The 14,735-nt window shown below is 39.5% G+C and overlaps 1 protein-coding gene across 1 annotated transcript; it reads left to right on the forward strand.

Annotated features, from left to right (window-relative positions):
* The first annotated feature begins 11,410 nt into the window (after window positions 1-11,410).
* Window positions 11,411-13,041, forward strand: LOC131943399 (ficolin-1-like). Its single transcript, XM_059303498.1, has 2 exons — window positions 11,411-11,502; window positions 12,297-13,041. The coding sequence occupies exons 1-2, from the start codon at window positions 11,430-11,432 to the stop codon at window positions 12,965-12,967; spliced, it is 744 nt and encodes a 247-aa protein (XP_059159481.1). The 5' UTR covers window positions 11,411-11,429; the 3' UTR covers window positions 12,968-13,041.
* The last annotated feature ends 1,694 nt before the right edge of the window (window positions 13,042-14,735 follow it).

Below are 14,735 nucleotides of genomic sequence, written 5' to 3' on the forward strand. Positions count from 1 at the left end.
CATGCATGATTTGCTGCGTACTCTAGAACCTGAACAGAAAAAACGTTGGCCTGATTTTCTCCCAGAGTTGGTATATCTATACAACTGCACCCCCCATGCCACAACCGGCTTTTCGCCACACATGTTGCTGTTCGGACGGGAGGCTCGACTCCCTCTTGACTTGTTCCTAGGAAAAAAGGAGAGTATGACTGGCTCATACACTGCACTGGAATATGTGAATGAACATATGAGACGAATTAGAGAAATGTACAGGGTAGTACAGGAAAGACTAGAACATGAAGCACGGCGAAGGGAACCGCCGGTACAGACAAAGGACCCGCCACTCAAACTGAACGACAGGGTATTACTGCGTAGCCACCCGTTAGGCAGAAACAAAATCCACGACCTCTGGGGACAGGAGATATGGCAAGTCGTGGAGATGCCTAAAGTAGCAGGTGGCCCCTTTAAGATAAGACCCATCGATCACGCCAAACCGGATCGGTGGGCGAATATTGCTCAATTAAAGAAATATTGTCATAGTCAAGAAGAGCAGTTACACACAAGGAAACCCAAGACAATTAGGGAACCGGAAACTATAACGGAAATTCACATACCCATCCCGGAACCATGTCACCATCAACAGAACAACAGCGATACACAAGTGGAGGATAACGGCAACGAAGAGGATCCCGTTCCTCCCAGAAACAGAGAGACAGTAGACCATCAGATAAGTGGTCCGCGGAGAAGTTTGAGAAACAGAAAGAATACGAAATTTTTTGTCAGCAACCATCAATTCTTTCATGGTCGCGCTGGTATGAGAACAGACTGTTCAAAAAAAGTCATAAAAGTGAACTGGTGAAGGCACCAAACGAAAAAAGGTGGATGTGAATTCTAGAACTGTTTTGTGTCTGAGGAAGATGATGTAGACACATTTGATATGTGAAATAGGGATAACTGTCAATCTTATACGAATGTGACGACATTGACAGTGAGTGGAACAATACATTTTTTTTTTACGGTGGTGCGATTGACTTTGAAGGACTGCACCTGCCAAGCGTTGTTTGTGGTTGATAACACACAAAAAAAGGCAGGGGTGGATGTAACTAGGGGAAGTTACCAGAGACATAAGAACGCAGTACAGCGCTGTCAACTTTGACACGACTGATGTAATAACGCAGGTGTTGGCTGATAACGATCAGAAAGCCAAGGCGTAGTATCTTGGGAAGCGATACGATAAGAACGCAATACGGTCTGTCAACTTTGATGTGACAGGATGCAGATGGCTTATTAAATCGGACTGTACGACAGAAGCGGCGTAATTAACATTCTGATGCAACGATTAGAATCGATTACGATTACGATTAGGATAGAACCGAATACGATTACGAATACGAAGGGGATATATAGGAAGGCGACGGCTGAGCTCGCAGTCTCTCTCTCGATCAGTCAGTCAGTGAGGCAGTATCAAGTTGGTTATTGAACGGGTTAGCCGTATTGTGTTAAGAAGGACGATAGACATGTGCATTCAGTTATGTGAAGACTAGTGAGGACTGTTGGGGGTCAGTTGATTCAGACTATTATTGTGAAGCATTCCTTTTGATTCATTATATTATTGTGAAGCATTTCTTTGATTCATGAAATAAAAGGATCAATAGCGAACCTGCATCTTCGAGTATCTATACTGTGGTCGATGTTGTGTAGAATGAGTGGTTAGACTCGGTAACATTTGGCGTTGTCGAGCAGAACTCGTTAACATTTGGCACTACAGGCAAATAGTCTCGTTACATATATATATATATATATATATATATATATATATATATATATATATATATATATATATATATATATATATATATATATGTTTCAGTTTTCTTACATATGTATTGTATAATTCATTGGTCGTTATAAATGACCAAGATATATTTTTCAAGATGTGTAATTTTAGACACATTTTAAAATTGAAAAATAGATTTAATTTACATTTAAGTCATTCAAGGGAAGTAATCTCTTTCTAATTTCTAAGTTTGGGTGTAAAAAAAATAATAAAAAACAAAAAAAAATTGTTTACGATTCCATGAAACATTTAATTGAAATTAAACATACTTAAGTAAAACCTCACTATCGGCTTACTAGAAACGTGTTTTCTGATTATTGTTTTGACATTCTCCAAATTAAAAACCTTTCCAGAAATAATACAATAGTTTGTTATTTTTATGAAACTTTAGACAGGTCAATTGCTTATCCAACGATTGATCTGATGACATACTCACAACAGTATTGTTCTTTTATTTACTTCTTAGCCTAAATTTATAATTTTTGTAATGAAATAATTACACAATTCTCTGAGCTATGGTGATATAATTAATTCCAACTCGGTGGTCAATGTTTTACAAATATGTTTTGACAAAAACACTTTCTGAGTAAAAAAAAACGATTTTAATATTATTTTTAACTGTGGTTTTCTTTTCCAGCACCTCTTAAAACACTACAATTTAAACACAAAATCTAGTGTTTTTATTGCTTTACATTTTCAGCATTCAAATAGGATCCTAAAAAACTATAGACCTCCATTTGATGAAAATATTAGAACATTTAAAACAAATATTTTATTATTTTTTAGATTGTTTATGAATTGTTTATTCTTCAAATATAGTGTTTCGTTCTAATACTTAGTAAATCGCATTCAAGAATTGCGTGTTATAAATAAGGAGTTACCGACATTTACTTTATTATGACAATTTGTACATTTTTGTACACGTGTCATAATTTGCAGAATTTGCAGAATGCTTGACCGATGGAGATGAAATTTGGTAAACGATGACAGGACACCACCGACGTAATTTTTATTCATGGAATCATTTTTTGGACAGAAATCCTGTGGTCGTTTTGGACTGTGTTTAAGCTTGGACTACAGTTAAGCTATTGTTGAATATATATATATAGCCTGGGTAACATACACACAGAGGCATAGTTAGGGGAGGGTGTGTGTTGCGGCCGCCTCGGGCGCCGAACCTTAGGGCGTTCCAAACGAGGTAAAAACATATTTAAAACTCATTCTCAGCTACATTACTGATTGATACACATTCAAAGTTTTAAAAAAATTGGCTACTGCTTGGCTTTCCTGACCAACGACACTGTTTTCATTTTTGTTAACGCATAATAACAACTTTCAAGGTATAGTGACTACTAAACATAAGCCGGGTGGGGGGGGGGGGTGCTTTTTTGCCATTTGATGACTCGCTACGCATATGTCTACATAAAACTGAACAAAGCTGAACCTTTCCATGCCTATCTACTAGTGTGTATAGTATACCTAGCACAGTTAACAGTCAATGTTATAACTGGGATTAGCATAGGATAGAAAACTAGGATAGAATATCGTTTAAATCTTAATAGTATTTATGGCCACACTACTATATTGTTTAATTGTAGATGAGATAGATCATAATAGCTGTAATAGGAATAACCCTTAGTGTATTTGATTGAACGTCCCCTTACTAGATACAAGTCTGAATAGCCTGTAGTTGTCCCAGTCGTAAAGAGTTCGAGTTAATGTATGCACAGGTCAAGCGCCCGCCCCTCGCGGGACTGCTGGGGTTAGGCAGGGTTTGGGTTACCTTAGGGTGAAGTTGGGGCCGTGCGAATGAATTAAGTTAGTTGAATGCTAGACTTGTTATCGTGTGGAAGTGTGTGTCTTGTGCTCCGTGGCAGAACTCTGTGCTAGTTTATTTCGTGTATTAAAAGTCTTAAAATCGTACGTGTGTTGGCGTTATTAAATCAAAGTTTAATCTGTTACCTCAACCCTCACTGCAGTCATCACCACCATCAAAACAAAGCACACAGATGACTACATAACAGTCAACCTATAGCATATTGCTTATTAGGACTACATCTCATACTCATCATGTTTTTTACTTGATCTCTCTTTTTCTTGAAATGTTAATTTCCGTTAAAGGGGTCATCCATTAATAGCATACACAACCTCTTTCTCCTCCCCCATTCCACGTGCGTCAACTTTGACACTCCCCTTCCCTCCCCCCCCCCCCCCCCTGCCATTAGTAGACCTCTCAAAAACCACCTCTGATTTACTATTTTATTAGCATATAATTGTAGAGTGTAATTGTAACTGATATACGTATATAAAACGTCTATGATTAGCCTTATAAAAATCCAGAGTAGTTAGAAAAAAAAGTAGTAGGTCCATGTCTCAAAACGTCATAGTATCAGTGTTTTTTCCAGACTTTTTTCTACGGGGGGGGGTGGACTTAAAATTTTCGGGTGGAGGGGGAGCGGAAACTAAATTTTCCGCGGGGCGGACACTGTAAAAAGTATATATTTTCTATATAAATTCCATTTTGTTCGGGGGGGGGGGGGGGGGGGCGGTAGAAGAGATTTCTGCATAGTATAAACATATTGTTTATTATAACGTTCTCCCAATTACACAGAAAAAATGCAACGTATTAAACATTTTTTCCTATGTGGAAACATGTTGTAAAAGATTTTTTTGTCAGAACCGGTAGGACTTTTTATAGTTAGTTTAATAAAATACAGATCAGTAAGTCAAAACGTACTTTTTATAGTTAGTTTAAAAATAAATCTGGTTAATATGTGGTAAGTACTTTTTATAATAAGTTAAAAAATTCTCACAACATTTAAGTGACGACACAATAATGTTAGAAACTGAATCTTTTGCGGGAAGCCCATACATGTGTGAGCGGCTGGAGTGTGTTTATCTGTTATTATAATTATTTGTAACTAAGAAGGCGAATGTCGCTTTTTGTGTTCCTTTTAGGATTGTTGTGGTTTTTAGTTAAGTAGTCCGCTATTTTGGCGCTGATATAATTTTGATTTTACAATGGTTTGTAGCCTGGTTATTGTGTCTTGTTTATATTTTAATGTTATTATTTATGCAAACTTTGTTTCGGATTGTTGCTCCACTTTGCTTTATGTCCTGAATGTTACTTATTATTGTATTAGGGACTATTTTCTTGTGCGTAGCATTGGTTTCTTTGTTCGTAGTATTGGTTTCTTTGTTCGTGAATGTGGTGTGTCGACAGGGAGGGACATTCGGCTGGAATGTCGAGGCCTGTGTGTTGAAGAGTTTCTGTGTCACGTTTATGTGGTGTATGGTAACGTAGGGTTATTTTTATAGTGTTTTATTATGTTTTCCATATTTTTGTTTGCTTATTTTGTATACAAAGTGACTATATACTAGATCTATTTAGTCACTTCGACTTTGAGAAGTCTCAATGTTTGTTTTATCCAGACCACATGGTAGCACGATGGCCTGGGTTTAGTCATGGATTATTGTAGATTTTACTTTCATTTATGAGAGCCTCTTGTTTAGGCTGACAATTGTGTCAGCTTACTGCCTTGTGTATGACTTTTTTTCCATTTTAAATTGATTTGTCTTATTTTTCCTCTTTCTAGGACAGTGGTCCAAAATTGGGTGTTTTGTTTCGTTGAGTTCTGTTTGTTTTGTATGTCTTGAGTGTTTTATTTTGTCTAGATCTAGATTCTAGTTTTTTTTTTTGATAATAACTTTGGTTCCATATTTATTATTTTGTGAAATAAATTTTATATTATTGTTAAAAGTTTTTTAGTATTTTATTTAGACTAAGGTTAGGTTATTAACCAGTCTGGGTTTATCCGGGCTTGCACTGACCGGACAGTAGTTAGTTAGATAAGCCTAGAAGGGTAGATATTAGGTATCCCCCCCCTTGCAGGGCTTACAAATTGGTAGCACGAGTGGGGTCAGTGCTTTAGTCTAGTTAAATTTTTGTTTTTCTGTTAGGACTAGGTTAGTTTAGATAATTTTTTTTCTTGATAGGCCCTTTATGGAACCATTTGTGTTTAGTTTGTGTTTAGTGTAGGAACCGTTTGTTGTTTAAAACACCCAATTCGGACGAGATGGCGGAGGTGGCACCAACCATCATCATCGTTCCACCCAGGGAGATCCTAATCCGGAGGTTCCATGGGGACAGCCATGGCTATGAGGTGGACCGGTTCATCAAAGAGGTACAGTCCCTCTGGAGGGCCAGGGGAAACCTCTCAGTAGAAGAGAGGATGGACCTCCTCTGGCAGTACCTGGGGGAAGCGGTGAGAGAGGAGCTGAGCTGCAGGGGTGATGACCTGCAGCACGACCCAGAAGCCACCCTCAGGCTCCTCAGAGAGGTGTACGGCGAGAAGAGGAGAGTACCGCAGCTCATGGCCCAGTTTCAGATGGTTGTACAGGGCCAACACGAGTCGGTGAGGGCCTACTCGCACCGACTGCACAGGGCCTTCAAGACCCTGGTTACGAGGCAGAGTGCCCTGCAGGTCCCACAGACTGATGCAGGGTTTCTTCGAGACCAGTTTGTGGAAAACCTGAGCCAGGCCAGTCAGACGCCATCTGCACGAGCTGATTTTCCGGGACCCCAAGATCCCCTTCCTGGCCATACGTGATGCGGCCATTCGATGGTCTGGAGACGAGGACCCTCTTGCTGAACCTGCCTACGTGGCAGCAATAAATGCCAGGCCCATTGAAAAATGTTCGTTCAGGTCCAAGCTGGAGGACAAAGTCAACAGGCTCACAGAGCAGCTTGCTGCTCTGCTGAAGCACTTTACGCGGGACCCCAAATTTTCCAATGTGCGCCAAGCATCTCGCAAGCGCACGGAGGTCCAATCAAAGGGCTGCTTTAACTGTCACCAGAGGGGTCACCTCGCCCGTCATTGCCATAGGGCAAAGAAATATGTGCCCAAAGGGAATCAAGTGACACCGAAGGTATGGCGAGGGGACAAGGTCCTCCGCCCCCGCGAAAGGACTCTGGTGCCTGCCAAGGGTGTACCAACCATTCAGGCGACGGAAGGAGACTCCAGAATGAAGGACGACAAGGTGGTACAGCCATTAGACCAACCTTTTCACCCAGATCCGTCAGTGGTATCAGGCCCAACATCCTGCCTACGCGCCAGCATAACCAGTGTAAAGGTGGACCAATCTGAGGAACTAGAGGCAATGGTTCCACCTAACCCATCCTTAATTAAGGCACCGGGTGGTGGTGCTGGGGCATGCCCCCAGACAGAGTCAAGCAAGAAGGACAAACAGGTCAAAAAGGCACCTGTAGCTGAACTGGCCATAGGCGACCTGGTCCTTCTGAGACAACCCCCACTTGGCAGACGCAAAATGGCAGACCTGGACGGCCCGACAGTTTATGTCGTTGTCGAATTACCTCCGATCACCGGCGGGGGTTACGCCATTAAAAAGAAAGATGGCCCTTCTGGCACCCGCCGGGTGGCCAGTACACAGATTAGGAGATATGTGCCTCCCAAGGCTCAACCGCCCTCCCCAAGGCCGGTCAAAGTTGTACCGCCGGCTGCTACAGCCACATCGTCTGATTTGTTTGCAGAATTTTGTTTTTTGTAACATTTATGATTGTGCCCTGTGGGCTGATTTTTTTGCAAAATTTTGTTTTTTGTAAAATGTATGATTGTGCCCTGCGGGCTGATTTTTTTGCAAGTTCTTTTGCAAAATTGTGATTGTGCAAAGTTTTTGTATTTTTGTAACATTTATGATTATGCCCTGTGGGCTGATTTTTTTCAAGTTATTTAGCTTGCGGTGACCGCAAGCTTTAAGGGGCGTGTATGTGAGCGGCTGGAGTGTGTTTATCTGTTATTATAATTATTTGTAACTAAGAAGGCGAATGTCGCTTTTTGTGTTCCTTTTAGGATTGTTGTGGTTTTTAGTTAAGTAGTCCGCTATTATGGCGCTGATATAATTTTGATTTTACAATGGTTTGTAGCCTGGTTATTGTGTCTTGTTTATATTTTAATGTTATTATTTATGCAAACTTTGTTTCGGATTGTTGCTCCACTTTGCTTTATGTCCTGAATGTTACTTATTATTGAAGTGTCTACTCGGAATAAGATTTTTCGGCAAAAGATAGTTCTGCGCATGCGCAGTGACCTATGGCTAGGGTTAGGGCTAGAATGAGGGTTAGGGGTAGGATTAGGGATAGGGTTAGGGATAGGATTAGGGCTAGGATTAGGGATATGATTAGGGCTAGGGTTAGGGTTAGGGTTAGGGATAGGATTAGGGATAGGGTTAAGGATAGGATTAGGGTTGGTATTAGGGTTCTGCGGTTGTAAACACACGCATGCGCAGTACCATCCAAAAACATCGCCGCTAAGTCGTAGTTTCTCTCCATTGCGCATGCGTATCGCATGCGTATCTTATTCCGACTAGAATCGGCCATATTTTTTTTACCAAATGTTTTAAGAAAAATTAAAGAGCTCAAACAGCAACATCACGTTAATCTAAATTAACTTACACATCACCTGCCGAACCTCAATACAGAAGCGTAGCGGGGGGGGGGGTACATGAGTCCCCGGGCGCCGACCTTAAGGGACGCCAAATGGGGTTGGAAAAACAGATTAAAATCTTATTGTAACTGCAGTTTTGCATTATAAAAATAAAACAATATATGGGGGGCGGATGCAAATGGAAAGTTTGAGAGGGGGGGGGGGGGAGTGGGGGTACAAATAAAAATTGGAAGGTTGTTCGCGAGGGGGGCGCCAAATTGAAAGTTTGTCCCAGGCTCCGGGAAGGGTCACTACGCTACTGCCTCAATATCACGGTTCATTACACAAATTTATATAATAAGCATCAGAGTCATAAAACAGAAAACCCTTGTCCTTACTTTCACACTTCGAGTGGGCAACAACCCTATACAAAACAAGAGTATGCAAGAATAAAATATCGGTATAGTATCACTCAAGAGTATTATAACTTTTCTCACCGTAATAGGAGAAAAGTACAAAGTAACCATTCTAATGACGAGTTCAGCCACACACATACACACACCAGTTTTTAAACATAACATAATGTCCCCAACCCCTCCCCCACTCTATCGTAAAAGAAAAAAAAAACTATAAATAATGTAAGAAATTGTGTTACGGAATCTTGTAAACAAACAGCAAACTCCTTATCTAATACAAAAATAAAATAGAATTGCATCATTTTTTAACTAATTAAAATCTAAATTAGAAAAGGACATATCTAAGACGAAATCTTAATTTGTATCTGAAATGTGACATGTTTTACCTGGGTGTGAGAAGTTACCCACCCCTACCCACCCACATCTGGTCATTACCCCCCCCCCCTTTCCGACAGATCAATTTATGTAGGCCTATGTGTGCATTTGTCTTTTTATAATTTCCTAATTAATAAAATGATTTACTTATATGCTTTGTAACTTTTGGAACGTTTTAATCGTAAAACTGATTTAACTTTATTTATGAACATTATAAGGGGCGTAATAATTAACAAAGTTTAAGAAATTTGTTAAAAATTTTAAAAAATAAATAATTTAAGCAAAACTCATATGTTTTTTTATGTCGTATTTACTATTTATGTTATAAATATATTATCATTGAAAATTCTTTAGTTTATTTTTCTACAGTTTAATAATATCAATAGACTATAGATCGAAAACCTTTGCATAAATAAATATGTATTTATTGGACCTTTGAATCTTCCATTTACTAAGCTCTTTCCTTATACCACTGTAAATGTCCCATTATTCTTTTATCTAAAAGTTTACAACTATTGAAACAGTATTTGGTTTAATTAACTTCACATTGAGTAAATCTGTGAAGAATAACACAGACCATCTAAAGTCAAACCGACTTGAGCATCTTCAATCAATCGAATCTGTCAACCAAGCAATGTGCCCAATAAGATGAGAGCTGTTGAGCGGAGCTACTTAAGTCTTATTCTCACAAAATCACGCACCACCAACCCATCCACCCGCACCGCACCAGTCGCACGCCAACCCACCCACCCCCACCGCACCAGTCTCAACCCACCTCACCCCTCTAATCACACAAATCAAGATTTGACCTAACCGCTCTAAAGACAACTCCAGCCCAGAGGCGTAGCGACACTTCCCGACGCCCGGGGACAAACTTTCTATTTGCACCCCCCTCAAGATTTAGATTTTCACCCCCCCCCCCTCCCGTCAAACTTTCGATTTGCATCCCCTCAACTTTCAATTTATTTTTCCAACCCATTTTGACGCCCACAAAGGTTGGCGCCCGGGGAGATGTGCCCCCCCCCCCGCCCCCCCCCCCTTCGCTACGCCTCTGCTTCAGCCACACACCCATACACCAGTTTCTACATAAAACATAATGCCTCCAACCCCTCCCTCATCCTTCCAATCTCAACATATCCAAACTGATGACGTGTCTTAACCCGCTGACCCTCACACCTGTAGATTGTTCTACACAGTATCCTGGTTTACGTGGCTCTTAGTTGCTGGATAAAAATAACAGAAAAAAAATAACCTGTGGGCATTGTACATAAATAAACACGTAAAACACAGGACAGCTGATTTAAGGAGAGATAACCTTGTTCAGATGAGGAAACCGAGTTCATCTTAACATGCCGACATGTAAAATTATCGTATCAATCTAGCCGACCATGTCCGTATTTTGTTTTGCAGGAGTTCTCAAGTATGTGCTGTAATTCAGGAGAAATTGTGAAAATATATTTCTGCTCCTAGGTTGATATGTGTAAGTAGAATTTGAAAATAAAGAAAATAAAATAAAAGGAAACTATACTAGTTTTTCTTCCAGGCATCTATCCGGGAGTGGGGGGGGGGGGGAAGAAGGGAGGGGGAGGCAATACAAAAAACTTCTCCAACCACGTCCAACACCCCCACCAAACAAAACAGATATACCCCCTAGAGTTATGCTCGAATGCTTACCCCCCCCCCCCCCCCCATGCCTAACCTCCACAGAGAATCTTTTTTCTTAAAGTAGTCATTTATTTGATACCCATCTCTTAATATATATTCAACATTGATCTGACTTAGCCACCATTTCCTGCCTGTTTAACTAAAAGTGTAAACACAATATCACTTAACATTTTTTTGATTGTATGTTTTTTCCTATAAATAAAAAAAAAAATTCTTGATGTTCTTATGAGGTGGCGTAGTCGTATGGTGGAGCATTCGACTGCTAACCAAAAAGTCTTGAGCTCGAATCCCTGACTCACGTTATGTAAAGTAGAGGCGACTGGGCATGGTGCTTACCACACTGTCTCTTTATATGCCAAGTTCACTGAAACAGGTCGACTCTCGTGTACAATAAGGTTCGAAAAGGTACATTGATGTAAAAAAAATTAAAAAAAGAAGTCAACATTTACGTGCATATTTTGTACATCTTGATAACTTTTCTTTTTTGTCAATAAAAAAAAAAACACGTTTTTATTATGCACACGTGGCAGGCGTTTATTTGCTTACAAAAATATATATAGCATGTAGTAAACGTCAACCTTTAAGTGCATATCCGGTACAATTTGGGTTGCAGGCAATATCCGGATCTGATTTTACCTATAAATTTGGCTCGAGAAATTACTAGATCAATAACCATTTCTACAGTCATTGAATTATTCAGTTATTCAAGTTAAAATGTTCATCCAATTTTGTTTCGTTATCTGCCTAGTCGCAGTTTTTCAAACAATCTGTTCAGCCCAGTCCATTGGTATGTATGTCTGATGCCTTGATTACATATTTTTTTATTGATTTTTGTCGAATGCATACATTATACTCCCAGGCGTTTTGGTAAATGACATACACAGATGTTTATTTTCCTACTTGTTGTGTCGTGGCTGGAGTTTTTTCACCAGATTTATTTGTGTGTAATATTTTTGGTCAAAAAATAGTTTACTTCAGTTGATTTGTTCTTCATATATTTTTACATTTAAAAAAAATGTGTTGTGTATTTAGATTTTTTCATTAGATAGCCTTATGGCCGTTGTTCGTAGCCTAGCGTCTAACCGGAAAGTCTCGAGTTCGAATCCAGGTTAAAAATATAGTAAGAGCCACTTAGTCTACCCAGCTGTGATGGGTACCTAGCACACAATAGAGAAAGTAAAGGTGCTGGCATGGTGCTAACTATAACATCTCTTCATATGCCGAGTACACAGAAACAGATAGACTCTACTTCACTTGCCCCATGGACAGTCAGGTTTAAAGTGGGAAATTTACTCTACTTTTTACAGTCATTTGGTATTTTTTTATACCGTTGCTGACACTGTAAATAAGAATATTCATTGTATTCATTCTTTTTTATCGCCAATCATCTCTTTAATTTATGCTGTCCTAAAATTTTCCTAAATTTAATGGCAGTTTTAGATATATTTCATGCTTAAAAATAACTTGAAAATATATACAATAGAAGAAAATCAATTAAAATACCAATAGTAAATATTTTTTATTGTGTACTTTGAATGTTGCAATTTTACAATGACAATGATTTCTTAAAACTTTCTGCAGGCAATGTCAACAAAAACACAGCCGAGCAAGCATTTCTAGAACTTTCCTGTCCACCTGCACCAACCACGTGCGTGGATGTGGTCAGTTCCTCGCCCAGGCCAGTAGTCATCCTGTCAAGCGGACTAGAGGTGATGTGTGACACGCAGACGGACGGGGGAGGGTGGACGGTGATACAGCGACGAACCAACGGACAAACAGATTTCTACCGAGGTTGGGAGGAATACAAGTACGGCTTCGGTGATGTGGGTGTAGGTGAATTTTACCTCGGCAACGAGAACATTCACCGTCTGACGTCACTCAGGCGATACGAGATGCGGGTCGATTTTAAACACAACACCATCGACTACTTCGCGAGATACGCAAGGTTTCAATTGTACGGAGAACCGGAAGGTTACAGGTTAAAGGTCAGCGGTTATTCAGGAAACGCCGGGGATGCTCTGGCTCAAACACACAACAACCAGAAGTTCAGCACGTTTGACAAGGACAACGACAGCCACGCCAGCAACTGCGCGGAGGTTTACCACGGTGCGTGGTGGTACGCGGGCTGTCACAGTTCCAACCTCAACGGCCTCTGGGGAAGCACCGCCTACGCTACAGGACTGACCTGGGTCACCACGACCAATTACTACGCGTCTGCTACGTCTACAGAGATTAAGATCAGGCCGATTTAGTTGGGAAAAAGGCGAGCTTCTGAGCTGTATGTCTAATTTTAACTAAATATTTCAAAATATTATTAAGAAAAGTATGTTTCCCCATATTAAAAACGCAATTTAAAAATAAAACTTCAATCATAAAATCTAGGTTTTCTTCTAATTTGTTTCTTAAATCTAATGTTGACAGCAATTTCCTCCAACACAATTATTACGGGTTAGGTTGATTTTGTTTATAGATTTGCTTCCATAGTTGTTGTCCAGCCAAGGTCAAACTACAAGTTGTTTGACTTTCGAGTTGGGGGGTCGTCCATAAATGACGTCACACTCGTAGGGGGGAGGGGGGTCCGTATTTTGCGACGGTGTATGATTAGGGGGAGGGGGGGTTCAGATAATAGGACGTCACATTTTTGCATTAACAAAAAGTAATCTTAGAAAAAAAAATTAGCGGTTATTTCGCGTTTTATGAAACGGGTTTAAATAAATTGTAATAGGAATTGATCAAAATACTCTATGTTAACAGACTTCTGACAAGATTTCGGAAAAATATCGATGTTTGAAGAAAAACTCAACTGCAATTTTGAGGAGGGAGGGGGGGTTGTAGGCTGAGGTGTGACGTCATTTTAGGGGGGTCTAGTTTTTGTGACGATGTGTGAAGGAGTCTAGGGGGGGGGTGAGGTAAAATTCGTCGAAAAAAAAGCGTGACGTCATTTATGGATGACCCCCCTTGTCTCTCCTTGAAGCATTGCTGTCCTCAGCTATTGAGCTTCATCGACCTAAAAGTTCGAACTCAGAACTTTTCAGTTTAGCTGCCATTAGCTTTACCGGTCTGGCCACGCTGATCCCAAATGTATGTTAAATCTCACAATTCTACGTGTATTTTTATTTCTCTGATATTTAATAAAATGTTATGTAAAAAAGAAATATTTTAAAGAACCGGATATGCTAAATGGCGTTTACATCTTTTAGTGTCGGCTAATTATAAGCAAGAACAGTTTATGCTTATTTGTATTTTTAAACACAATAAAATGCAATGTAAAACGACATTTTAAAAAAACTCACAAAAATCATATCTAAGCAAAGCAGCTTCTGAATAAATTATTTCAATAAATCAAAGCTATGAGGAATATTGCACTATTATTATCATATGAAGTTCTACTTTCTTCTTAAAAAATAATTAGCCCAGGCTCTCTCACTGAGGTTCTCTTACTGTGTGTGTGTGAGTGTGTGTGTGCGCGCGCGTGTGTGTTTTTTTAGCGTAGGTATGAGGTTTGCTAGTCTTTTATATAAACGATCACATAAGAATGTTGTAAAATTTATAATCATACCTTTGCCTTCGTTAATTTCAATCACATAGGCCTACTTAACATAGCGGGGGCGGAGGAATATGGGTTGCATAGATGGTTAGGTACAGAAGTGACATTACTATCACTACACATGCTGTAGTACAACTCAGGAGTTTAGTGTCCTTGTTAATAACAATGGTTTGGTTAAGTCGTTGATTAAAGTAGCTCATATAAAATTCACTGTAAGGCGCTCTTTAAATCAAATGTAGGCGTTACGGTATCTACAATTTCAACATCACTAGATAAAAGCTGTGGTGATTTAGCTGATGTTAAGTTAAATTAGTTAAAAACTAATAATAATATAATTTAAAATGTATTCCGACAAAATAAAAAGTTCAATGTACTTAAAGACATAAAGCTCATCTAAAAAGGCTGGAGGATTATTTGTCATATAATCATTTTACATCTTTTTTAAAAGTGTATGTTTAAGAGTAAAATGAAGT

This window comes from Physella acuta, unplaced genomic scaffold (genome assembly GCF_028476545.2).
Source record: "Physella acuta isolate Inbredline_101_S28 unplaced genomic scaffold, ASM2847654v3 ptg000454l, whole genome shotgun sequence".
Classification (NCBI taxonomy): domain Eukaryota; kingdom Metazoa; phylum Mollusca; class Gastropoda; family Physidae; genus Physella; species Physella acuta.

Bases quoted from the DNA above. Each gene is read 5' to 3' on its own strand.
- LOC131943399 (XM_059303498.1), top strand. From the start codon at position 11,430: ATGTTCATCCAATTTTGTTTCGTTATCTGCCTAGTCGCAGTTTTTCAA. The intron at 11,503-12,296 runs GTATGTATGTCT...AACTTTCTGCAG, and splicing joins CTGTTCAGCCCAGTCCATTG to GCAATGTCAACAAAAACACA.